This window comes from Natrix helvetica (assembly GCF_964273705.1).
Source record: "Natrix helvetica genome assembly, chromosome: 11".
NCBI lineage: Eukaryota > Metazoa > Chordata > Lepidosauria > Squamata > Natricidae > Natrix > Natrix helvetica.
In genome coordinates, this window is record NC_138562.1 from 18,952,532 (window position 1) to 18,978,535 (window position 26,004).

At 47.2% G+C, this 26,004-nt stretch overlaps 1 protein-coding gene across 1 annotated transcript in view; it reads left to right on the plus strand.

Moving 5' to 3' along the window:
• Positions 1-26,004, plus strand: part of DOCK11 (dedicator of cytokinesis 11) — a 64,044-nt gene that overhangs the window by 22,529 nt on the left and 15,511 nt on the right. Inside the window, exons 22-44 of the mRNA XM_081963741.1 lie at positions 475-558; positions 1,454-1,543; positions 1,687-1,805; positions 2,677-2,746; positions 2,839-2,964; positions 3,169-3,240; positions 3,329-3,475; positions 6,763-6,846; positions 7,366-7,477; positions 8,617-8,795; positions 11,055-11,171; positions 11,871-11,946; positions 12,248-12,360; positions 13,336-13,447; positions 13,534-13,600; positions 14,531-14,578; positions 15,043-15,185; positions 15,965-16,080; positions 17,049-17,186; positions 18,114-18,296; positions 20,483-20,596; positions 21,785-22,000; positions 22,882-22,939. Coding sequence (XP_081819867.1) covers positions 475-558; positions 1,454-1,543; positions 1,687-1,805; positions 2,677-2,746; positions 2,839-2,964; positions 3,169-3,240; positions 3,329-3,475; positions 6,763-6,846; positions 7,366-7,477; positions 8,617-8,795; positions 11,055-11,171; positions 11,871-11,946; positions 12,248-12,360; positions 13,336-13,447; positions 13,534-13,600; positions 14,531-14,578; positions 15,043-15,185; positions 15,965-16,080; positions 17,049-17,186; positions 18,114-18,296; positions 20,483-20,596; positions 21,785-22,000; positions 22,882-22,939 — 2,584 coding nt within the window. The remainder of the gene's footprint in view (positions 1-474; positions 559-1,453; positions 1,544-1,686; positions 1,806-2,676; positions 2,747-2,838; positions 2,965-3,168; positions 3,241-3,328; positions 3,476-6,762; positions 6,847-7,365; positions 7,478-8,616; positions 8,796-11,054; positions 11,172-11,870; positions 11,947-12,247; positions 12,361-13,335; positions 13,448-13,533; positions 13,601-14,530; positions 14,579-15,042; positions 15,186-15,964; positions 16,081-17,048; positions 17,187-18,113; positions 18,297-20,482; positions 20,597-21,784; positions 22,001-22,881; positions 22,940-26,004) is intronic.

Below are 26,004 nucleotides of genomic sequence, written 5' to 3' on the forward strand. Positions count from 1 at the left end.
ACTATACTTGTTCAGATGCTGTTAAAATTGATGTGGCTTTCTGGAAGTTATTCTCTGCTATTTAAAAGACAAATTCATTGTGTGTCCAATCACACTTGGCCAATAAAGAATTTTTATCTATCTATCTATCTATCTATCTATCTATCTATCTATCTATCTATCTATCTATCTATCTATCATCTATCTATCTACCTACCTACCTACCTACCTACCTACCTACCTACCTACCTACCCCTATCATCTATCTATGCCCATGCAGCTATGCCTTTGCCCCAGTTCTTGTGAAATTGCATTTCTGTAAACAAGATGTGCTTTGCAAAACCCACCAAGATCTGGCTTGGGCCCATTTATGCGGTCAACTCCAATGACTCTTTTCATCGCCGGTTGGGTCAAACTGCCTGGTCAAGTAACTCAGACTAGTTGAAGTAAAGCCCCAAGGTTCAAAAACGTCCCTTTCTTCTTTTGGATCTCCAGCCAAACAGTGACATCAAGTGGGTGGACGGAGCCAAGACCCTCTTCAAGCTGAAGCTGCACCTTGAGTCCACTATATATACTCAGGTATGTTATGGGTCCCTTCTCCTATGGAGAACCATCTGGTGGGACCAAGAAGGAGAGCCTTCTCCGTGGTGGCTCCTCATCATCTCCCAAGGAGATCAGACTGGCCCCCGCTTTCACACTCTTTCCCAAGGCCCAGAAGATCTAGGAGGAAGTAATTGGGAAAATTTAAGAATGTGTTAGAATGAGTGGATAGGTTAACTTTTAAAATTAAAGAAGACTCAGAATACTGCCGGATATGGAACAGTTTTTATGACTGTCTAGAGGCAGTGGGTAGGAATTAGAGGAACAAAGACTATCAATGTCTGCGTTAAAATAGAGATGGTTTTCAACTACAAGTATGATAATCTACAAAATAGGCCAAGATATAAGAAAACCCAGTTTAAACTATTTGGTTATACTATTACAATGATAATTAATGCAAGTGTTATCATATTATAGTTAACTGTTATGGGTTCATGTGTTAATATTTACCATGTTTTTTTCTTATTCTGATCTTTTGTCTGTGTAACTGGCATACCCTATATTCATACACTGTGTTCAAAAATGCATGATAGAGAGATAGAGATAGAGATATAAAGATAGATGTGTTGCATTTGTGCTGATAAATAAATAAAGGGAGACTAGTATAGATCTATTTCAAGCTATTTAGCTTTCATCAGCTAGCCATATCCTTACTGGGAATCGAACCTGGGCTGTATTACTGTATTACTCTCCCGCTGGTTTTTGGTTGCCTACGAGTGAGCCAGGTGAGAAGAGATCCCTGTTGTCCAGGCCTTGAGGAGAAGACATCCCAAGCTTAGGATCTCTTAGATTTCAATAAGCTGAGGCAAGGCCCGAGTGGAAACAGCTCCCTCTGTTCTTAAGGACTGTTGACTTTTGTCGTTCTGTCATTCAGGATCGTCATTTGCATAAATTCTTCCAGTATTGCCAGACGGTTCAGGGGGGTGCCAAGGGATCCCCAGGAGAACTTGTGAAATATCTGAAGGTGAGCTGAGTCTGGACAGGGGGGGGGATATCTTTTGGGGAGAGGACAAATGCGATGGGAACAAAGGCCAAGCCAAGGCTCAAAGATCACCAGACCTTCTTCTTTGTACTTTCTTGAAGTCTAACCACCTATCTTGGTTTCAGTGTTTGCACGCCATGGAGATCCAAGTCATCATACAGTTTCTGCCGGTGATTCTTACGCAACTCTTCCGAGTCCTCACCAGACACCCAGAAGAAGAAGAGGTGGCCACCAACAGTACTATGTGAGTTTCGGCCACAGACAAGCGACCTGTTTCAGGTTGACTTCCTCTCTGCCTTGGGGATATTTGCAGTACACTAGCGATCTAATGCAGCACAGTGGCATAGCCAGGTCAGTCACAGAAGCTAACCCAACTGGTGAGCTAAGAGTAATAGAATAAAAAGAGTTGGAAGGGACCTTGGAGGTCTTCTAGTCCAACCATCTACTCAAGCAGAAGGGCTTTTCAGATCCAAATTTATTGTGGAGCTTTATGGGGGGGGGGGAATCCAAATAGCATTAGTCCTCAATTTACATCCAGAACTGGGACCAGCACTTCCGTCACTAAGTGAGGCGGTAGTTAATAAGTTCTTGCTCTTGCCTGATTTTACAGCCTTTATTTTTGCCATTAAGCCAATCCAGCTTCCCTCACTGATTTTGCTTGCTGGACCCCCAAGGTTGCCAATGGCCATCATCACGACCCAGGGATGCTTCTGCAACCGTCATCAATTCATGCTGGTTACCAAGTGCCCAGTTGCGATCACATGACCACAGGGATGCTGCCAAGGTCTTAAGAGGGACGGGCATAAGCCACTTTTTTCAGCACAGTCGTAACTGTGTCCAGTGTCCAGTGTCTCCAATCTGTTTCAGCTTCTATTGGCTGACCTTGATGCTAAGCCCTATTCATTGGCTGACCTTGTTACTAAGCCCTATTCATTGGCTGACCTTGTTACCATGTCTCTGCCAGTTCATGAATATTCTGACACCAAGCATCCTTCCATGTCCACCAAGCCAGTCGGCCCCTGATAGGGAAGCGAGTTGCTATCATTCAAATGGGATTACTCTTCCGTGTAACAACGAGATGGGTTGTTCTCCTTCTTTTCCACCCCTTCCTGCAGGGTTCTTCTCTACATTGTGTCTAGATGCCATGAGGAGAATCTTGACCACTATTTGCGGACGTTCATCAAGGTGAGTTGGAGAAAGGACTCCATTCTGGGTCATAGGCTTTGGATCCAGGGAGTCCACCATCAAAAACATTGAATGTCTCTTCTCCCCTCCAGTTCTGCTTTCAGCCTGAGAAGCCCAGTGGGCCCCAGGTGAAGCTGACTCATGAAATCTTGGCAGGAGCCATATCAACAATTCTCAAGCAGTCCGCAGATTTCTTGGCCATCAATAAGATGCTGAAGGTGAGACCAAACATGGAAAGTCAAGTCCTTTGAGGCCACCTCTCCTTGCAGAGTTTGAAGCCCATCAAGCCAAAGGTGTTGAGAGAGGCTCCACGCTGCTCGTTGGGTGGCCTTCTCCACACTGTGGTTTCTTCTGTAAGGTGGGAACAGGTGGAGACATGTCCTGGCTGGGATACATCTCTCTACTCTTCCTCTTGCTTCCAGTATTCATGGTTTTTCTTTGAAATTCTGGTGAAGTCCATGGCTCTTTATCTTCTGGATGAGAACAAGATTAAGGTAAGGGTGGAAGCTTTTACAGACAGGCCACATAGGTCTGGTGGGAATTCAAGGAGCTTGAGCTGGACTTCACACCTCATCCTTTCAGCTTCCAAGGCCACAGAGGTTCCCAGAGTCCTACGGTCATGCACTGCATTCTTTGCTGCTCTCCATAATTCCACATGTGAACATTCGCTACAGTGAAATCCCAGAAGAGTCAAGAAATGTCAACTTCTCCTTGGCCAACCTCTTTTTTTTTTTTTTTTTTTTTTTTTTATTAAAAGAGTTTTGTACAAACAAATTTTCCCCCTTTTCACCCCCCCCCTCCATACAATATAAATCTCATACAAATGCTATACCCCCCCGCAAAAATTCACATTCAAATATTATACCAAACACTTTACCCCCTCCCCACCCCCCATCTTAAAATAGATTACTCATAACCCCTCTCCTCCCAACAAAAACTATAGAGATTAGTCTTAAATTAATAATAACACATTGATCATTTTCTAAGCTAATTTAACATCTATAACTCTTAATATAAATTTCTCCTAGCCTAACAATGTTTCATTAGTCCCATCTTCTAATTTATTCATACATATATATTGCCCCACCCTCCACCCTAACCCTCCCCCACCTCCCGCACAAACCCACCCCCCTGACTTCCGCTGTATACCACTCTAATAATTCCAAACATCCCATATACTATTTACTCTGATCATCTACGGTCTAAACATTCTTACCTAAAGGCTAAATAATAACTCCTAGTCTGGTATTTGTTCTGTATATAATCAATCCATTTTGCCCATTCCTGTGTGTAATCCTCCTGTTTCTGAGCTTTTAAGAAAGCTGAAATTTTTGCCATTTCAGCGAACCCCGCCACCTTCTGAATCCATTGATCAATTGTTGGCAAAAAATCTTTTTTCCAATGTTGCGCAATCAACAACCTAGCTGCTGTAACCATATACAAGGCCAATTTTGTTTCCCCTTTGGTAAAATCCTTAACTATACCCAATAAAAACATTTGTGGAGTGAATTGTATTCTTTTCTTAAATACATTCTGCATAACCCACCATATTTTTATCCAAAAAGCTTTAACCTTGTTGCAAGTCCACCATACATGAAAAAAGGTAGCATCTAGACACCCGCATCTCCAACATTTTGGTTGAACATTTGGGTACATGCATGATAATTTTTTAGGATCTAAATACCATCTGTAAAACATTTTATAAAAATTCTCCCTTAAATTCTGTGACTGTGTAAATTTAACATTCTGAACCCATATTTTTTCCCACGTTTCCAACATAACCACTTCCCCAAAATTCTGAGCCCATTTAATCATACAATCCTTAACCAATTCACTTTCTGAGTCTCTTTCTAACAGTACATTATATATTCTTTTAACTTGTTTTGGACCAGTCTCTTTTATCTGCTTAATCAGTTCCACTTCTTTATCCATAAAGCCGACCCTGCGATCTTCTTCCCATCTCTTCTGAAGCTGTATGTAATGTAACCAATTTAAAGTAATTCCTTCTTCCAACAGCTGTTCCAAAGTTTTTAACTTCCATTCGCCCCCATCAGCAATAAGCACATCTTTATATAAACAACCCCCGAGTGACTTAATATTCATAATCCCCATGGAGTCTGCAAGATCCAACCAAAGCGGTATTTTATAATCCCAATTGGGCCGGTGCTTCTTCCATATTCTCATCAAGGCACTACGGAGAACATGGTTGTTGAACACTTTATCCACCCTGTCTTCATAAAAAAGATATGCATGCCATCCCAGAACAAGATCATGGCCTTCTATATTGAGCAATTCCATTTTTGTTTTCCCAAACCAATCTGCTACATGCGTTAATACCGCAGCTTCATAATACAATCGAAGGTTTGGGAGTCTGAGGCCACCTCTTTCACGTGTATCTTGCATAATCTTCATCTTTACTCTCGGTTTTTTCTCCTTCCAAACAAATTTATTTAATGTTGTTTGCCAATTTAACAAGGTTTTATCTGACTTGAGCACCGGAATCATCTGGAATAGAAAGATAAATCTAGGTAGAATGTTCATTTTAATTGCTGAGATCCTTCCAAGCAAAGACAATTGTAACTTTTTCCACGCTTCAAGATCTTTCTGTATCTTTTGCCACAACACTTCATAGTTATTTGAGAAAAGTTTTGTGTTTGATTCTGAAATTTGTATTCCTAAATATTTAACTTTAGAAACTATTTCAAAACCTGCTAAACTTACAAGTCTCTTTCTTTGAGTCTCTGTCATGTTTTTAACCATCATTTTCGTTTTGTTTTGATTTAGTCTAAACCCAGACACCATGCCAAATTCTATTATGATATTTTTCATCTGGATTATTGATTTCAAAGGATGTGAAAGGGTAACAACCAGATCATCGGCGAATGCTCTAGTTCTGTATTCCTTTTGCCTGATAGCTATGCCATCTAAGGATTTTGAGTCGCGAATTGCGTTCAACAAGACTTCCAAAGTTAAAATAAATAACAATGGGGATAATGGGCAACCTTGTCTTGTGCCTTTTTGTATCTCGAAAGTTGTTGACAAATTTCCATTAATAATAAGTTGTGCATTTTGTTGCTGATAAATTGCTCCAATCGCCTGCCGCAATCGTGGTCCCATATCCATCTTTTCCAAAGTCTTGGTTAGAAAGTTCCAATTCACTCGATCGAAGGCCTTCTCTGCATCCAAGAAAACCAGCACTGCAGAGATCTGCTTATTCTTATCAAGATAGTCAATTAAATCTATGAGTTGCCTTACATTCTCCTTCATATGTCTGCCTTCAATAAATCCTGCTTGATCATGATGAATAATCTCTTGAATAACCGGCATCAATCTGTTGGCTAATACTTTAGCAAATATTTTATAATCTGTGTTCAGAAGAGATATCGGCCTGTAATCCTCTGGTTTCTTAGGGCCCTCTTTATCTTTAGGTATCAATGAGATAAAAGCCGCTTTCCATGAGAGAGGTATTTTACCTCCTTGTTGTATATTACAAAATAGTTGTGTAAGATATTCAATCATTTCCAGTTGTAAAGTTTTATAATACATTGCAGTCAAACCATCAGTCCCTGGAGCCTTAGCTAATTTAAGTTGATTTATAACTAAAGTGATCTCATCAGCGGTTATAAGACGTTCCAAATTTGCCTTTTGAAGCACAGAAATTTTTGCAACCCTTTTTCCTTCCAAAAAATCATCTATTAACTTGTTCTGTATATTATCCTGTACATATAGCTTAGTATAATAGTCCACAAATGATTTTTTAATCAACTCTTGTTGGCCAACCTCTTGAAGGTTGGTGTAGACTTTGGCCTCTTCCTCTCCTCTCTTCCCCATCTTTAGTTTATAGGGGGGGAGCAAACAAGGCCAAGCATTTCATCCTGTTGGAACAACTGCTTCTAGGATTGGAACTCTGTTGATGGGAGCCCCCAAATACCTAAAGGTTACCCCATAAATAGCATTTATGCACCCCAGAAACGCACCCAGTCAATGCGAGCTTCACCTTTTATCTTCTTCCCCAGCGATGTTTGACCTTCATGGACCGAGGGTTTATTTTCAACCTCATCAACGACTACGTTTCTGGGTTCAGTCCCAAAGACCCCAAGGTAAAATATGATTCTTCCCGGAGCCACTGCGGGGCATTGAAAGCAGAAGTGGTCTGTTACAAATCCTATTGTCAGGGTTCCAAATAGCATCCAAAGTAAATCAGAATCCAAGGCAAAGTTTTGCTCAAAGTCCCAATTTATGAAGAGAGCCATTTTGGCACATCTGGGAAAACCCGAATCTGAAGGCTTCCCATTTTTTCCCACCCAGTTGAAAGTTCAAGATCTTGCCCCCACGCCCACAAGTCCATCCCATGGTCCAATCTCCCACTGTCATGCTGGCAGCTTCCACCCATCCAGTTCCGGTCAGATGCAGAGGTGCAAAGGCGAAGGATGACCTTGGCTTTCTAGAAAGAATGTTGTTATGGCTACATAGCATCTAATTCCGTCCAATCCCCACTCCCATTTTCCCACAATAGAAAAGGCATAGTAGAATAATAGAAAGTGTGGCAGGCCAGAGACCCAAAGGAAAAGAGGGCTGCAGGCCTGACATCTATTTTATTTCTCTTTCTCCACATCCAGCCCTTGGTGGAATACAAGTTTGAATTTCTGCAGACCATCTGTAACCACGAGCACTACATTCCACTGAATTTGCCGATGAATTTTGCCAAGCCAAAGTTTCAGCGAACACAAGGTCCGTTTCAGCAGGAAAGCCTAGACCAGGCGTGTCAAACTCAGTTTCATTGAGGGTCACATCAGGGTTGTGTTTTTGACCTGAGTGTGGATGTGTGTGTGTTCTGGGTGTGTGTGGCCAGTGTGGACATGGCCAGCTCGACATCACTCGTCTCGGGGAGGGGGGGTTGCCTGTGGAGGCCCAAGTGCTCTGAGAGCGAAAACAGGCTCCTGAGATCCGTTTTAGGCTGCGACAGCCTCCTGCAACCCTCTGCCAGTGAAAATGGAACTCGGGAGGGCAGCACACGGTCCTCGTGAACTCTATTTTCAATGGCAGAGGCACCGGGGCTGGTCATTCGCTGTTTCCAGGGTGGTCCTGTAGGCCAGATCTAAGCACCCCGCAGACCGGATCCAGCCCCGGGACCTCGAGTTTGATGCCCCTGGCCTAAACCATTGCAAACAAATGGATGTCCATCAATGAGACTTTCTATGTCCTCTGCAAAGGTTGGCCAGAGTAGTAATAAATTCTACAAGATGCTTTGAGCCAGATCAAAGGCTCCTAAAATAGGCCAGGCTTTGGCCTCAGGACAGGTCCATCCAACCGCTTCTCACAAAGCTTCCCAATCTATTCATTACTCATCTGTTCTGCACTATTCTGAGCTTTGATCTGATCTGCTTCTGAGCCCAGCAGAGGTTAGCAGTTGTTTCCATCCGAAAGGGCGAAAAGTCTTGAGTTGGAACAGCCGAGCAGAACATCTGCAAACCTTCTGCTTCTAAAAATGTCCACAGCGACACTGCAAGATCTTGATTTGTTTATAATAGCTCCAGTTTGGCATTCCACGAAGCAGAAATTTAGCCTCAGCAGTAAATTATACCGTTCTTAAACGGTTATTATAAATAATCCAGGGCTTTGGCTCCAAGATTTCTGTTTTATTTCAATATCTTCAGATCCCCTCCTCCAAGCCTTTGTCCTTTCTCAATTCCTTTGACACCCCCCCCCCCAAGCCCCTATCCAAACTTAGCAGGACCAAACAAATCAGCAGTGGGGTTGGCCAGTCCTTCTGTATCTTCTTTTCTTCGGTGAAGACTCAGGGATTTCATCACCGGATGTCCTAGAGATACTACCGCAAGATTCCTTTTCGACCTTTCCCCCGCCCACAGATGTCAACCTTGAGTACAGTCTAAGCGATGAGTACTGCCGCCACCACTTCTTGGTGGGGGTGCTCCTACGAGAGACGTCCGCCGCCCTGAAGGACAACTCTGATGTCCGATACTTGGCCATCAGCATCTTGAAAAGCCTTCTCATCAAGCACGCCTTTGATAACAGATACCTGCACAAGGTAGGAGGACTTGAGCCAACGTTGACTTGGTTTTTGTAGCTTGCACTCAGGCATGACTGACTTGGGTTTGCTTGTTGGATAGTTCCCATCCGACTCTAAGCCAAGACTAAACAAACAGCATGATGGTTTAACTCAGCTGAATTAACGTGGCCAGAGATATGGGCTTGGTTCAAAATGACGTGATGGTTGTGTAACATGTCCCTCAATCAATTGTCCAACGGGTTAAAAGTCATAGGAAGTACATTGATTGATTTTTGTCCAACCAGGAATGCATTAATCCATTAATGCCATGGATTTGCTGAATGTGGCTAATGAGGAGGGCTAAATAACCAAGGGGTTTCATGCTCTGGACCTTCTTTCTACCCGATAGTTGCTTAGGCAACATCTGGCCTTCCTCTTGGTCAGCTGGAACATCGTCTTCATTTGATTCTTCAATGTATTTTGGGATCCCTTTTTCGTGACTACCAGAGTTGGGAGCCAGCCAAAACAAACTGTAGGCCAGGCCTGCTCCCTTGAACGCTCTGCTGATATCCTGCAGTTCTGCACGTATCCAACTCATCACCCATTGTGGAGTTGAACTTCTGGGAACTTCTCTCCCTCCCCAACTTCCCTGGGCCCATGCATGTCGAAGCCTGGTTTTCCTCTGCTTGGAGTTTGAAGGGTTTCGGATGAAATTCCATTGGCTGAGAGTTGGGGAAGTGCCAAGCAGGACTGAAGCATTGAAAACCGTGGCTCATTCTTCTCTCTTTTAAGGTCTGCCCCTCTGTAGTGTGCCTTGTTTTCCTTCGTGTTGTTTTTGCAGTTATTTGCTGTGCCAAACCAGAAGGGGTTTGATGCTTTAATTAAATAATCAATAGCAAAAGCACTTAGACTTATATACCGCTTTACAGGGCTTTACAGCCCTCTCTAAGCGGTTTACAGAGTCAGCTTATTGCCCCCAATAATTTGGGGTCCTCGTTTTACCCACCTCAGAAGGACGGAAGGCTGAGCCAACCTTGAGCCCCGTGAGATTCGATCTGCCAAACTGCTGGCAGCTAGTGATTAGCAGAAGTAGCCTGCAGTACGGCACTCTAACCACTGCACCACCACGGCTCTTAAGTAAAGAGTAAAGGTAAAGGTTCCCCTCGCCCCTATGTGCTAGTCGTTCCCGACTCTAGGGGCAGAGCTCATCTCCGTTTCAAAGCCGAAGAGCCAACGCTGTCCGAAGACATCTCTGTGGTCATGTGGCTGGCATGACTAAACACCGAAGGCGCACAGAACGCTGTTCCCTTCCCACCAAAGATGGTTCCTATTTTTCTACTTGCATTTTTAACGTGCTTTCGAACTGCTAGGTTGGCAGAAGCTGGGACAAGTCACGGGAGCTCACTCACAAAGGTTGGCATTTTTACATGCTTTCGAACTGTTGGGTTGGCAGAAGCTGGGACAAATAACAGGAGCTCACTCTGTTATGCGGCACTAGGGATTCGAACCGCCAAACTGCCGACCTTTGTGAAAGCACATGAAAAATGCAAGTAGAAAAATAGGAACCACCTTTGGTGGGACGATAAACGGCGCTGCGTGCGCCTTTGGCGTTGAGTCATGCCAGCCACATGACCACGGAGAACATTTTCAGACAGCGCTGGCTCTTCGGCTTAGAAACGGAGATGAGCACCGCCCCCCTGGAGTCAGGAACGACTAGCACATATGCGCGAGGGGAACCTTTACCTTAAGAACAGCTGTGGACAGATTTGCATGGAAGGTTGGAGATAAAGGGATGTGGCAGGTGCCAATCGGTCACCAGGACCAGAGGTTTAGTCTTCCGAGCTTTGAGACTCGTGCTGGAGCCCATCCTCAAGGAACTTCTCTCTGGCAGAGTGTGTGCTTTGGGGGACTCTGTGTGTAGTATTTCTGTGGTGCCTGGTTGTGTGTGGCTTTTTAGTTGCTGATTGGGGTGTGGACGGCTGGCTGTTGTATCCTTGCGCTGCACAAGCCCTCACCTCCTAAGTACTTGAGAGGCTGGTGGTAAATCAGCACTCCTGTTGACTGCAGGTGTGATTGTGTCCTTCCACAATCGCATAAAAGGATGCGATTGTGTCCTTCCAGTAGCCAGAATGAAAGAAAAATATCCCCAAAGTAGATGCTTTTTCTGGCACAAGGAAGGGATCAGGTCTTTCCCTCTTAACCCCATGGATTCAAAACTTCCTTTTCCTCTTATCATCTCCTATCTGGGGGGTGTGGGTGGAGAGTTTCACTTCATTCCCCCCCCATCCTCTCTTGCAGAACCAACAAGCCAAAATAGCCCAGCTGTATTTACCTCTTGCCGGAATCCTTTTGGAAAACGTCCAGCGGTTGGCCAGTCCAGACAACCTGTATTTGTGTACACCAATGTCCACCTCTGTGAGTAATTTTGAAGCAGGGACTTGGATCATTCCAGATGTCGGACAGCCTCCCTAGCTCAGTTCACACACACACACACACACACACACACACACACACACACACACCGCCTGCTGGGTGAGAAAACTTTAGAAAAAATGATGAACTTGGAAGGCCCCTGTGATGATATGTGGGGAAGAGCTTAGGAGACAGGGCCAAGGGAACGGTCAAATAAGAGAGGCCAAAAGCCACAGATCCATAATAGGCCAGACAAGAGGCTCCGAAGGAACCGTCTCCCTCAGGCTGCAAAGGTTCTGTCCAGGTGGCCTCCCAATAAAACAGGATTTGCTCATCAAGTTGTGATTCCTATCTGGTTTGCCCCATGAGGCCAATAGGACCAAAGAAGCCGTCTAGTCTAGTCCAGGGGCCTCCAAACTTAGTAACTTTTTAAGACTTGTATTGCTGTCTGGGGAATTCCGGGAGTTGAAGTCCACAAGTCTTAAAAGTTGCCAAGGTTGGAGACCTTTGGTTCTAGTCCAATGTTTCTCAAGCTAAGGAATTTCAAAGTGGGTGGATTTTAACACTCTCCATCTCCCCAGCTCCCCACAGACCAAATACTGCAAGATTTTCAGCTTGTCTTGTCTTCTAGTTTTTCTCCTAAACTTGACTTGGAGCCAAGTTGCTCCTGTCCCTTAACCCTTTTCTTCGCCTTCTCTGCAGGCCTCTCGCGATGAGTTCCTATGCAGCTTTACCTCCCCTTCCAACAGGTCAAGCCTCGTTGTAGATAAAGACTCAGGTAAGGAATGCTGAGTTTAAACCCCATCCCCAAACCCCTAACTTTGGCCCATGGGGGTTGGGGGTGAAGAACAGAGTTGGACGGGACCTTGGAGGTCTTCTAGCCTTGTGGAAGGGATTTGAGTCCGGAAGGAGACCTTGCTGAGATTCAGAGCTTGTGGGTCTCAAGGCTGACCCCACTGGCCAGCAGGGGAGCCCCACAGACTGTCCTTCTTGGGGCAGCCACTTTTCCGGGTCAAGGGGTAGCCAGGGATCACCATCCTGGGGCAACTGGGCACGAGCCCTCGGCTCTTTTCTTGCAGTTTATGGCGCCGGCTTCCAGAATGGACTTTTTATGAAGAGGGAAGACTCGCGAGGGTCCCTCGCTTCGGAAGGAACGGCCGGCTCCCCCGATCAGCCTTCCTCCGGGGAAAACGTAAAGTCATTCTTTTGGATTTCCTGAGAGGTTGGGGAACAGAGAGCGGGACTCTATAAGGTCTAGAGCACTGATGGCAAACCTTTTCAGCACCGAGTGCTCAAACCGTAAAGCATCATAAACTCAAACACCAACTGCCCGGCACACACATGCCTGTTTTGGGGGCATTTTCAGGCCGTTTTTCAGGCCACTCAAGCCAAAAATGGCCCCGAAAAACACCCTGGGAAATGCCCTGAAAACAGCCCCCCAAATACCCTGAAAATGGCCCGAAAAACACCTGCGAAGACCAGCTAGCCGGCGCCCATGTGCAAACTGGAAACCAGAAGAGCAGCTGCCGATGGCGCGCATGCCCACAGAGAGGGCTCTGGGCCATAGGTTTGCCATCATGGCTCTAGAGCAGTGTTTCTCAACCTTGGCGACTTTAAAGTCCTGTGGACCTCCAACTCCCAGAATCCCCAGCTGGCTGGGGAATTCTGGGAGTTGAAGTCCACAGGACTTAAAGTCGCCACGGTTGAGAAACACTGCTCTAGAGAGTCCCATCGCCCGCTTTGGGCGTGTTTGGCCGAAAACTGGAAGCAAATGCCGGTTTTCTGCTCGGTCACACAACTATAGGATCTCTCTACACTCATGGCCAGTTGATGAGCACCTGACATGATCATTTGACCACAGGAAGGTGGGCAGCCATCAGAACTTCGGAATCGGGTCATAAGTTACCTTTGGGGCTGGGGGGGGGGGGTTTGTCTGTCGTAACTTTGAACGGTCGTTAAGCAACAGTCATAAGAACTACCCATGCCAGTCTGAGGGAAGAATTGGCTGGCCATATTTAAAGGTAGCTTAATAACAGTATTAGATACCTTGACTTAAAGGGTAATAAGGATAAAGATACCTCAATAAGGGTATTAGCTTATTTTGCTGGACTCCTTCCTCTCCTTACTTTTCTCCCCTCCTTTATTTGGCTCCTTTCGGTCAACGCAGATGCGGAAAAGTTCCACGCGCAGCAGCCTCTCCCATTTTGGGCGGCTGGACCAGTACGAGATCCGCAGCCTCCTCGTATGCTACCTTTATGTCATCAAGATGTTGTCTGAAGGTCAGCCATCTCTGATCCCATTTCCTGGGCTGGGGCAGCTCGAGGGACGACGGGAGACATCTTAAGCCGTTTTCTGTTGATTGCAGATACCTTGTTGTGCTACTGGAACAAAATATCTCCCCAGGAGCTGATGAATGTCTTGGTTCTGCTAGAGTAAGTTTGCTTGTGCTTCTTTAAGAGATTGAGGGGAGGAAGAAGGAACTTCTAGGAAGAAGAAGTCTAGATGGCCACATTTAGTGAGCCACAGATGTCCACTAAGCATTCGCCAGTTTGTGGCGTGGCCACAACTCAAGGAAAGAGGTAATATCAGACCAGTGTTTCTCAATCTTGGCAAGATGGTTGTGTTGTGTCCCGCCGGCGGCCAGCAGAGCTGGAAGCAGACTCGGATAGTGAGGAGGCTGGGGAACATGGGACACTCCTGGGGGCTGAGGAAAGCTCAGACTGCGTCAAGAGGCAGAGAGGGAGCTAGGCAGCAGAGAAGCAGAGGAACAGCTGGATCCTCTTCCCAGTGTGCACATGCGCAGAGCTGCCAGAAGACAAGAACAACTAAGGAAGCAGGGTTGACTTGGGAATAAAGCCACACCTCAGAGGTGATTGACCCCTCCCAGAGGAAACAGAAGAGGAGCGAACAGGGAGGGGGCTTTTGCAGGAAACAATTCATTCCTTCGGTCGTGTCAAGAGTTGAAAGTTTTGTTTGTGACTATAAGAGACTCTGTGCCAAGTGTTTGCCTTACCCTGCATTTGGAAAATAGTTATCTGGCAGCTCTCCGAGCGAGATTAGGTGCGTGTGGATAAATATTCCTCTGAAAGACTGTTTGCTAAGCCTTGCTGATGGCGAATGAAAGGAATTCACAGTCGTGTCAATAAAAGAGGTTTTGCCAGGACCAAGAGTCTGCTTCGTGCTTCTTAAGGAAGACTGGGTGAGAACAGGTTGGTCTTCAACTCCCAGAACTTCCCAGCCAGTCACCGGGGAATTCTGGGAATTGAATCTACCCATCTTCAAGTTGCCAAGGTTGAGAAACCCTGATCTAGAATGTTTTAGTAATCTTGCTTGTCTGAATTTCTTTCTCTCTCCCGCCGCAGAGTCTGTCTCTTCCACTTCCGATATGTGGGGAAAAGGAACATTGCCAGGTACTGTGGGGAATGGGTGCATGGGGATGGGGTTGGGGGTGGGTTTACTCAGTGGATATACCAGCTGGACCCAGGTGGCAGTCTTGGCCTATTTATTTATCAAATTTATTTGCTACCCATCCCATGGTCCAAGCGAACCTGAATAGCTTTCCTCAAGGTAAAACAAACATTCAACTATTCTAAAGATAAAAATGGATTAAAATTACAAAAAGTAACACATACCCCCAGGATTTAGAGGGGACAGGTGAGGCGCCACCTCTGTTAGGGTGCCAACCACAGCTTCTCCTTCAGGATCCCAGACCGTCACCGAGCAGAGAGACTGGAGAGGCTGCCCTCCCACCAAATGCCAGACCATGGGTGCTTCTGAGTTGAAGCGTGGGGCAGTGCCCCCCCCCCCCAGCGTGGCTTGGGGTGCCTTTGTGACCCATGCATGGAGGACTGAGCTCTGGATCTCTCCTCTGCAGGGTCCAGGATGGGTTGCTCTCCAAACATGCGAGCATTGACCGGAAATCCCAAACGATGCCCGTCCTCCGTAACCGGGCAAGCACCATGCAGGCCCGGCTTCAGCACCTAAGCAGCCTGGACAGCTCCTTCACCCTGAATCACAGTAGGTTGGCCAGCAGAAGGCCGGGAGAGGGTGACCCTCGGGGACCTCCTCCCTGGATTGTCTTCTGCCCTTGCAGACAGGATTGAGCAGGGATGGCCTGGGGGTTTGCAGGCCCTGAATGAGCTCTCCCTTGCCGTTCCTTCCTTTGTCACGCAGAGGAGAGGGAGTGTTGTGGCCTGCCAGCGGCCAGTGGAGCTGGCAGCAGATTCGGACAGTGAGGAGGTTGGAGAGGAACATGGGCCAGGCCTGGAGTCTGGGGAAGGCTCTGAGGAGGGCTCTGTGTCGGAGGCAGAGAGGGGGCCAGGGCTGTCTGACAGTTATCAGCTGCCTTCAGAGTCAGACATCAGTGAGGCAGAAGAACAGCTGGAGCCTGTTCCCAGTGTGCGCATGCACAGAGTTGCCAGATGAAGAGAACAGCTAAAGGACAGGGGTTGACTTGGGAGTAAGGCCAGACAATGAATGCCCCCTCCCAGAGGAAATAAAAGAGGAGCGAAGGGGGAGTGGAGTTTGCAGGAGACCATTAGTTCGCTTCATTGGTTTGTGACTTTCTGAGACTCCTTGCCAGGTTTTGCAGATATCAGCCTGGCAGCTCTCCAAGCCAGATAAGGTCTATGACTGTAAATCCTCCTTTGAATGACTTTGCTGGACGTGGATGAGCAGAATTCACAGTCAATTAATAAAAGGGTTTTTTTGTTGGAACAAGGAGTTTGCTTCATGCTCTTGGGAAGAAGCCTCGGTCAGAACAGTGAAAGAGGTCAATCTCGGCTTTCTAATCTCAGGTGCCGGCTTATCAGAGGCAGACATTGTCCATCAGGCCTTGCTGGAAGGCAACCTGACCACAGAAGTGACCTTGACGGTGCTGGACACCATCGCCTTCTTCACCCAGTGCTTCAAGGTCCGTCTTGGCATCTCCCCTCCCTCTCTCTCTCTCTCGGTTGAAGGTCCTCTTTGTAATAGCTGAGCTTGGATAGATCTGGACTCTCCGTTGGCCGAGCCTTCAGCTTTGAATTTTCCTTTGATCCACCTTTGCCACCTTCACTTGAATTTGCCCTCCTATTCCTGAGGTCTTAGTCCTTGTTGAGTGACTGCCTCGTTTAACAACCATTTGCAGTTACTTTGGTAATTAAAAAAAATAACCTTGCGAGCAATCCTTGCATTTATAATGTTTGCTGGTCTGAGAGCTGAAGTTGGACCATAAGGCCTGTCACAGTTTCACTATGTGATTTAACGACTAAGTTTGCTGGTCCCAATTGTTCACTAAACGAGGACTACCTATCCCAAAGGTTTTTCACTAACAATAGCACTTAGACTTATATACCACTTCATAGTGCTTTCACAGACCTCTCTAAGCGGTTTGCAGAGTCAGCCTATCGCCCCCAAACATCTGGGTCCTCATTTTACTGACCTCGGAAGGATGGAAGGCTGAGTTCAACCCCATCAGGATCGAACTCCTTACAGTGGGCAGAGTTAGCAATAGCACTTAGACTTATATACCGCTTCATAGTGCTTTCCAGCTCTCTCCAAGCAGTTTACAGAGTCAGCCTCTTGCCCCCAACCATCTGGGTCCTCATTTTACCCACCTCGGAAGGATGGAAGGCTGAGTCAACCTTGAGCCTGGTGAGATTCGAACTGCCCAAAGTGCAAGCAGCCGGCAGTCAACAGAAGTAGCCTGCAGTACTGCACTCTAACCACTGTGCCACCTTGGATCAGTGTTTGGGGTTGCTTGGGGTTATTTGGGGCCTGCATTCCAGCTTTACGATTTGCCCACCATTTAAAAGCAAATTATCTTGTCTCTCTCTTGAGCCCTTTTGGGGATTCCCCCCCCGCCCCCCCCAAAGTTCAGCTGGATCCATTTCTCCCTAGAACCAGCTTGCGAACAACGACGGGCACAACCCACTGATGAAAAAGGTCTTTGATGTCCACCTGGCCTTCCTCAAGAACGGACAGTCGGAGGCGGCCCTGAAGCACGTCTTCGCCTCTCTCAGAGCTTTCATCAACAAGGTGAGCAAAGGCGAGAGGCGGAATACCTCAAGAGTCGCTCGTGGCTGCCCCATTTCATCTTCACTTCCCTCCCTGGCTCGGATAAAAATAGATCGCTTCCCCAGTTCTAGGCACTGAACCAAGAGGCCCCTGTTTCCTTTTTGTGGTCAGGTTTAGTTATTTATTATTATTATTTTTTTAAAATGTCCTGGATTTTTACCAAGCATGTCGGAGGTTAGGGAAAAGGGGCAGGAAATCTCCAAGAAACTCCACACAGATGCTTTGTTCCGCTTTACTAACAGCGATAGTAAAATATTTATTTTGGGCCCGGCTTCCTAATGTACTGCTGTGCAAAATACTAATTTCAACCGAGCTGATTTTGCTCGATCTCTCTGTCCCTCCTGCAGGGTCTTTTCTGAGCTTTCACTGGGGCAGGGGGTGGTGTGGGGGTGTTCCTTCTATCCTAGGGAGCAGAACAGGGAAAGAGTCAGATAGCTCCCTTCTGAGATCCCAGCACCCTGGTTTAAATTGTCCTTATTGTCTGTTTCCCCAAATCAGTACAGATAGTCCTCGGCTTGTAATCGTTCATTTAGTTGTCAGGGTTCCAAATAGCATCCAAAATTAAATCAGAGTCCAAGTATTGTTCAAAGTTCCAATTTATTAAGAGAGCCATGTTGGCACATCTGGGGAAACCCGAATCTGAAAGCTTCCCGGTTTTCCCCACCCAGTTGAAAGTTCAAGATCTTGCCCCACACCCACCAGTCCATCCCATGGTCCCATCTCCCACTGCCACGCTGGCAGCTTCCATCCATCATTTTGCATGATGGCAAGAAGGTGGTAACTGAGGCAGGCCTGAAGAGGGGGCCGTGAAGGAGAGGTCCTTCCGAGATGGTGCAGGGTCTCCTCTTCCCCAGGTGGCACTTCCTTCTCCTCCTTTTGCTCCTCCAGTTCCCAGCGGCCTTCTTCAAAGGGAGAGTGACCATGTGTTCCGTCTTCTGCTATGAGGTCCTGAAGTGTTGCACATCCAAGCTCAGCTCCACGCGGAGCGAGGCCTCGGCCCTCCTCTACCTCCTCATGAGGAACAACTTTGAGTTCACCAAGCGGAAGACGTTCTTAAGGACTCACCTCCAGGTCAGTGAAAAGGGGAAGAAGAGGAGCTTGCAAAAACCACGAGACCTCCTTCGCTGGCTCTCTTGACCGCCGTTTTCTTCACCATCTCCTTCCTCACTCTGAGAGGGGTAAAATATTAAAATATTTCCCCCCTCGTCCCTGACCCTTTGCACAGAGAAGGAAAGTGGGAAACGTGGACTCTTGCCGCCTTAAAGACTTCATAAATATCAGGTCAGCTTGTATGGGTAGCTAGTTGAAGAGATGCTGGATGTGTTACCTGCAACCTCCTGGGAGATGTGCCCTTGTGACGTGAGGAAGGTTAAAATAGTGAGGAAGAAGAAAAGGAGAAGTTTTGTTAGGAGACATCAGCCTTACCTTGTTAGGAGACATCAGACCAGACAGGAAACATGACCAGTTGAGCAAACTCTACTTTCTCGTAAAGCTGAGTAACAGAATCTTACAAGTCTGAAAGTACATGACCTCCTCCTGCCTCCTATACAGCCTGAGAAACTAGGGAGGGTCTCTACTGAGTTTCTTCCGCACCCGTTGTGCAACCATGGGCTACGCTGTCTCTTATCTGACCATTCCAGTGGTGGGTTCTGGATGCCGGTGCAGCCAGTATGCTTCGCATGGGGCCGGGCATCCTAGACGGGCGCATGTGCTGTGCACGCCACCGCCCTGCGACACGCAGCTGCTCAGCAGAAGTTGCACAGGTGCCGCACACTATGCATGCTTGCATAATGGGCCGGTCACGTTATTCAACGGCCATGAACATGGGTGGGCCAAATGAGCCACTGTACCGGTACGGTGGCCGCTTCTCCCGGCTACTTCCAGTACGGCTGTACTGGGCCGTACCTCCAGGAACCCACCACTGGACCATTCTCTAGGCAGCATCTCTCCCAAGGCCCTTCTCACACGCCGTTACAATGCAGGAGAAGACTCCAGGGCTGGATTTAGTCATCTGAACCCAATTTGCAGCCTCTTTAAAAGCCTGCAACACATGGGCTTCCCCCACCCACCGCTTTTGGTGGGAAAACACACCAGAACACACGCTACCTCTTGAAATGAAGAAGGAGGGAAGTTGGACAACCCTGCTTCTATTCCCCTGGTGTCTTATGACCTCACCCAAATTGCATCCTCTTGAGAAAGGTGGCTCCTGTCTTTTGAAGACATCTTCAACTCTGTCCTAGATCTGAGAATTCGCTCGGGTTCTAAATTCACACTGGCATTTCTCCAGAGTTGAGAGCTGCCTCAGTTGTCTCATTTCAGGCCTCCCTTGGCAACGCATTGGTGATTCAGGGGCAAGGAAACTGGTGGCTTGGATCAAGGAGGAAAGGCCATGGGTCCGTGGGAATTTCCCATCTCTTCTCTGGGACCAAACCTAACTGCCGGTTTTCACCAAGCCAGTATTTGGGGTGTGCTTACTAAATGCAGGTTCAGCCCAGAATAGCGACTCAGGCAGAGACATTCCCATGCAAGGGAGACCACCCCCCACTTGGGACAAAGAATGGTTCTTCCTGGAGGTCCAGCTCCCGTAGAATCAAAACCCAATCAGATCCTCTGATTTCCTATTTTTTTTTATTCGCTTACATACCATTTTAAGTATACATTCACATAATGGTTTTTCTTCTTTACATTTGTCTTTCTTATACATTTGTTATTTCATTTAATAAGTTATAATATACAACTTGGGTTGCTTTATTTCCCATCCCTTCCATCTGTTGTAACACCACCTCATTTTCCCTTTCTTTTCTCCCTCCCTCCCTTCTCTACTTTCTTCCTTCCTCCTCTCCTTTCCCTTCCTTCTTCCCTTCCCTTTCTCCTACTCTTCCTCTTCCCCTTCCCACCCTCTCTCCTTCTCTTTTTCTCCCTTCCTTCCGCCTCTCCTTGCCTCTTTCTTCTTTCCCCCCGCTTCCTTTCATTCTCTCCTCCTCTCTCCCTTTCTTTTTCTGTTGTTGTTGGTGTCTCTTTCAAATCCCAGTTTATGTTTTCTTGGGATGCAGATTGTCTGATTTCCATCGGAGGCTCTTTGTGGGATGATGCAATCAGCAGATAAGGGGTTCTGGACCAACATTGAGGGTCGCGGGAAGTTTGATATTCGAAGCCGTTCCCGTATGGGTCAACTGGAATCCTGTGGATATCCAAAGCCCAGCTAGTCAGCTTGTCACTTCCTTAACTCTGAAAAAATGTCTCTGTTTCTCTTCTAGATCATTATTGCAGTGAGCCAGTTGATAGCTGACGTGGCACTCAGTGGCAGCTCACGTTTCCAGGAATCGCTCTCAATTATCAATAATTTCGCCAACAGCGACCGGCCGGTGAAGGTAGGTTTGGTTTAGCGGAAGAAACTTTTTCGGCTCCTGATGAAAAGCACCCGATGGTTGAAGCAGGGGTGAAATCCTCCCTGTTTGGCCTGGTTCGGCCGAACCAGTAGGAACAATTGTCCCTGGTTCTGCGAACTGATAGTAAAAAAAAAAGCTTCCAAGGATTGTGCGGACCCATCCCAGTCACATGACACCACCACTACCAAGCCATGCCCACAGAACCGGTGAGTGGGTGTGGATTAGATTTCACCACTGGGTTGAAGGCCCCACTTGCTTCCGTGTGAGAAGGAAGAGGCTTCGTTGCGAGGGCTCGTTGGTTCCGAGAGGGCATGGCAAGCCACACGTGAATCTTTTCACCCAGCAGTTCCCAGAAAACTGCAAGAGTCGGTGGAAGTGTGTTGTGGTACCCTCCCTGCTAAGAGCTCAGGCCGGAAGGAGGACCTGGAAGGACTTCTTCCAGGAACTGAAACCTGTCAAGGGAGCTGGGGGATCATCCCCACTTCCTTGCAGCTCAAAAGGGGTGGCGGAGGGAGCAGGTGTAAAAGATTTTGTGAGATCCACTGGCCCCTTTCCCTAAGGTTGCACTTCGGGATCTGCTTCATGGTGCCACTGACCTCAGCCATCAGAGGAGGAAAATTTCCTTGTCCTGCTTGGAAGCCTCAACATGGAGGGATCTTCAGGGGTCTCCTGCAGTCAGAAATGTATTCTTTACGTTCACCATGGTTACTTCTCAGTCTCCTGTGTCATGATTTTCTTCTTGGGTAGCATTAGAAGTTGCCGTTTGACAGCATCTTCTGTGGAGCTCTGGCAGTCACAGCCAGGACTTCAGAGGTGGCTTCCAACCTGATTGTCACCGGGGAATCTGCCCTCGTGGCCTTCTTCCTCCCTCTCTTCTGCATTTTATGTGCTTTCTGGCTTGGCCAGCATCTCCTGGAGTTATCCAGGATGGTCTTTGGGATGAGTTCGTTAGTAGATCTGTCAAACGACCCCACGGGGGAAGGAGAAAAGCCCACCCCAACCAGGGCTCATTGGAAAGAGTTCCTTGGCCTCCTCTTCCCCCAGTTGTCCCTCCTCTCTGGTTCAACTGCTGGAGGAACAGACTGGAGAAGGTAGACTGGAGATGGGAGAAAGGGACCTTGAAGGGTCTTCTCCAAAGGCCTTTAAGAGGGGTATTCTCTTCTATGACAGGCAACCACCTTCCCTTCCGAAGTCAAGGATCTGACCAAGAGGATCCGCACGGTGCTAATGGCCACTGCCCAGATGAAAGAACACGAGAAGGACCCTGAGATGTTGGTTGACCTGCACTTCAGCTTGGCCAAGTCTTATGCCAGCACTCCGGAGCTGCGGAAGACCTGGCTGGACAGCATGGCCAAGATCCACGTCAAAAATGGGGATTTCTCAGAGGTAACTTGAACATTGGGCACTAACAAAATGAAATTCAATGGTGAAAAAAGTAAGGCTCTACATTTAGGCAAGAGAAACCAAATGCACAGGTACAGTATAGGTGGTACCTTGCTCAATAATAGTAACTGTGAAAGGGATCTTAGAGTCCTAGTGGACAACCATTTAAATAGGAGCCAGCCGTGTGCAGCAGTTGCCAAAAAAGCCAACACAGTTCTAGGCTGCATCAACAGGGGGATAGAATCAAGATCACGTGAAGTGTTAATACCACTTTATAATGCCTTGGGAAGGCCACACTTGGAATACGGCATTCAGTTTTGGTTGCCACGATGTAGAAAAGATGTGGAGACTCTAGAAAGAGTGCAGAGAAGAGCAACAAAGAGGATTAGGGGACTGGAGACTAAAACATATGAAGAACGGATGCAGGAACTGGGTATGTCTAGCTTAAGAGAAAGAAGGACCACGGGAGACATGATAGCAGTCTTCCAATCTCTCAGGGGTTGCCACAAAGAAGAGGGAGTCAACCTATTCTCCAAGGCACCTGAGGGTAGAACAAGAAGCAATGGGTGGAAACTAATCAAGGAGAGAAGCAACTTAGAACTGAGGAGAAACTTCCTGACAGTTAGAACAATTAACCAGTGGAACAACCTGCCTCCAGAAGTTGTGAATGCCCCAACACTGGAAGTGTTTAAGAAGATGTTGGATAGCCATTTGTCTGAAACGGTATAGGGTTTCTTGCCTAGGCAAGGGGGTTGGACTAGAAGACCTCCAAGGTCCCTTCCAACTCTGCTATCGTATTATTGTAATGACCTTGGCCAACGCCAGGCCCTTGCACCACTCTCAGGAAGTCTCACCTTTTGCTCACCTTTCCTCTCCTTTCACAGGCAGCCATGTGCTATGTTCATGTTGCAGCATTAGTGGCAGAGTTTCTTCACAGAAAAAGTGAGTGTTTGATGTGGGGAAGGACTGGGAGGGAAGGGAACTGGGGGAGCAGAGAACTCATTTTGAAAGTCTTCCTTCCTGTTCTGCAAAGCTTCTCTGATGGGAAATGTCTTGTTTTGGCTCTTGAAGGCGGAGATGGGGCCATGGCAGGCTGGTGCTGCAACCTGGGTAGCTAACCCAAGTTAGCTTATGTCTGTGCTTCGGGCACCCTTGGTAGTCCAAGCACCTGACCTGTGTACAGTTAGTCCTTACAACTACTGCAACTTACAACTACAACTACTTGCAACTACTATTGAGGCCTACATTTCAACAAGACCCTGGTTTTTCCCCATTTTGCAACCTTTCTTGCCAGGGTTGTTAAGGGAATCTCCGCAACCGTTAAGCTAGTAAAACAGTTGTTAAGTCAATCAGGTTTCCTCGCCAACTTTCTTTGCCAGAAGGGCACAAAAGAGGATTGTGTGACCCCTCAGGACACTGAAACTGTCATAAGTACATGCCAGTTGCCAAGCTGCTGAATTTTGATCACGTGATCATGGGACGCTGCTATGGTCAGAGGTGTGAAAAGCAGTCCTAAGTCACTTTTTTTAGCGCTGTTTGTAACTTTGAACAGCTCCAAGATCATCGCAGATGGGGACGGCAGCCAAGAAATTAAAAGACACTTGCTCCTAGGGAGGAAAGCTATGGCAAATCTAGACAGCGTCCTAAAAAGCAGAGACATCACCCTGCCAACAAAAGTGCGCCTTGTCAAGGTGATGGTTTTCCCAGTTGCAATGAATGGCTGTGAAGGTTCGACCATAAGGAAGCTTGAGCGCCAAAGAATGGAGGCCTTTGAACTCTGGTGCTGGAGAAGACTCCTACAAGTCCCTTGGACTGCAAGGTCAGTCCTAGAGGAGATCAACCCTCACTGCTCTTTACAATACCAGATCCTGAAGAGGAAACTCAAGTACTTTGGCCACCTAAGGAGAAGGAAGGACTCCCTGGAGAAGAGCCTAATGCTGGGAACGATGGAGGGCAAAAGAAGAAGAAGGGGATGGCAGAGAAGGAGGTGGCTGGATAGAGTCACCAAAGGAGAAGGCGTGAGATTAAATGGACTCTGAGGGTTGGTAGAGGACAGGAAGGCCTGGAGGAACATTGTCCATGGGGTCACGACGGGTCAAACATGATTTCGCAACCAACAAAAACAAACTTTGAACCATCACTAAAGAAACGGTGAGAGCTTCCTGTACATGGAAAACCTGGTAGAAGCTTAATCTCAACCAGGAAAGCCAAGTCACGGCTAACCGGGAAAGACCAGCCCTTCCCAGCAGGGCTTCCAAGAAATTTCTCCCCAGACGAATCAGGAAGCGGAGGCTGGGACAGGTTCCTTTCCTCTTTCACTCTCCGCCTGGGAATTCTGACTCTGTTGTGGACTCACTCATTTTTATGTTGAGTGGATGTGTTTCCCTCTGCAGGGTTTTTTCCTTCCACATAAACTTGTTGGGTAGCTGGGAAGCAGGCAGAGTGCGTGGGAAACTATTTAATTGCACCAATGAATTTATCTACAGAGAGTAGCACGAGGCCAGGAGGAAACCAACAGTCTTATTATCTTGGCAGTGGTTCTTCAGACGTTCTTCGACAACCAGAATTCCCAGTCCATGGAGTCACTGGCTGAATGGGGATACTGGGAGTTACAATTCTGATACATTTTGGGACTCAGGGCTGGCGTCACAGGTTATGGACCGAAGGAACGAGAGAAACCACTGAAATGTAAACGTGCTACAAGATTCATTCGGCTGTTCCAGTTGCTTGCTTGGGATTTCACTTTTGGGAATGTTGTGTTGTGGAGCTAGCAGCAGATTCAGACAGTGAGGAGGTTGGGGAGGAAGATGGGCCAGTCCTGGAGTCTGGAGAAGGCTCTGAGGAGGGCTCTGTGTTGGAGGCAGAGAGGGGGCCAGAGCCGTATGCCAGTTGTCAGCTGCCTTCAGAGTCAGACATCAGTGAGGCAGAAGAACAGCTGGAGCCTGTTCCCAGTGTGCGCATGTGCAGAGTTGCCAGAAGAAGGGAAGAGCTAAAGAACAGGGGTCGACTTGGGAGGAAGGCCACAGGTGGACGATGAATGGCCCCTCCCAGAGGAAACAAAAGAGGAGCGACAGGGGAGTGGAGTTTGCAGGAGACAATGAGTTTGCTTCATTAGTTCGTGACTCTCCAAGGCTCCTTGCCAAGTTTGACAGATATCAGCCTGGCAGCTCTCCAAGCCAGATGAGGTCTGTGACTGCAAATCCTCCCTTGAAAGACTTTGCTGGATGTGAATGAGCAGAACTCACAGCAAATTAATAAAAGGGGTTTTTGTTGGGACCAGGAGTTTCCTTCAGGCTCTTGGGAAGCCTCGGTCAGAACAGGTTGCTCATATCTTTTCTATTTATTTTTAAAACCAAGAAGTGGGGATTTGTTGGTATCAGCTGACCTGGCCCAACTTGTCATAGAGCCAAACTAAAAAAAAGGAACTAAAATCCAGCTGTGGTTTGTGGTTGGTTGCTCTGCTGCATTCAGATGGATTTCCAAGGTCAGTTTAACCATGAGAGCAGGTTTTTGTTGATGGTGGATAAAAGGGCTCCAAACCACTTCTCAGAAAATCAGAGCTGGCTTCCTTTCAACGGAGCTTCATTTTGTTCAGAGAAATCCAGATTTTTCACCCTCTGATCATCCTTCATTTCTTATGTGTTTGTTTTCCTGCCTTCCTACAAGCTTTTGGATAAGTTGAAATCCGATTGCATCAAACTATCAGGTTCCTGAATGCATCCAGTCCTTAGCCTGGGAATTCTTGAACATCAACGTATTTTCTCAGGAAGTGAGAACCTTGAACTGTCAACCTGAGGCAAGGCTGCCTGTCTATCAACTGGAGATCATCTCCATGGAGGTTCAAGAGATGGAGATGAGCTTTAGGTTCTCCTCCTCCCTTCTCTCTTCCACCTCCTCTGTTCTGCTTCTGCAGACACTCACCCAAGCCTCAGATTGTCCTCTTGAGCTGGAAGGCCTGTCCACCTCAAAAAAATGCAAGCAAGCACATTACAGTTCCCACAAAAGGG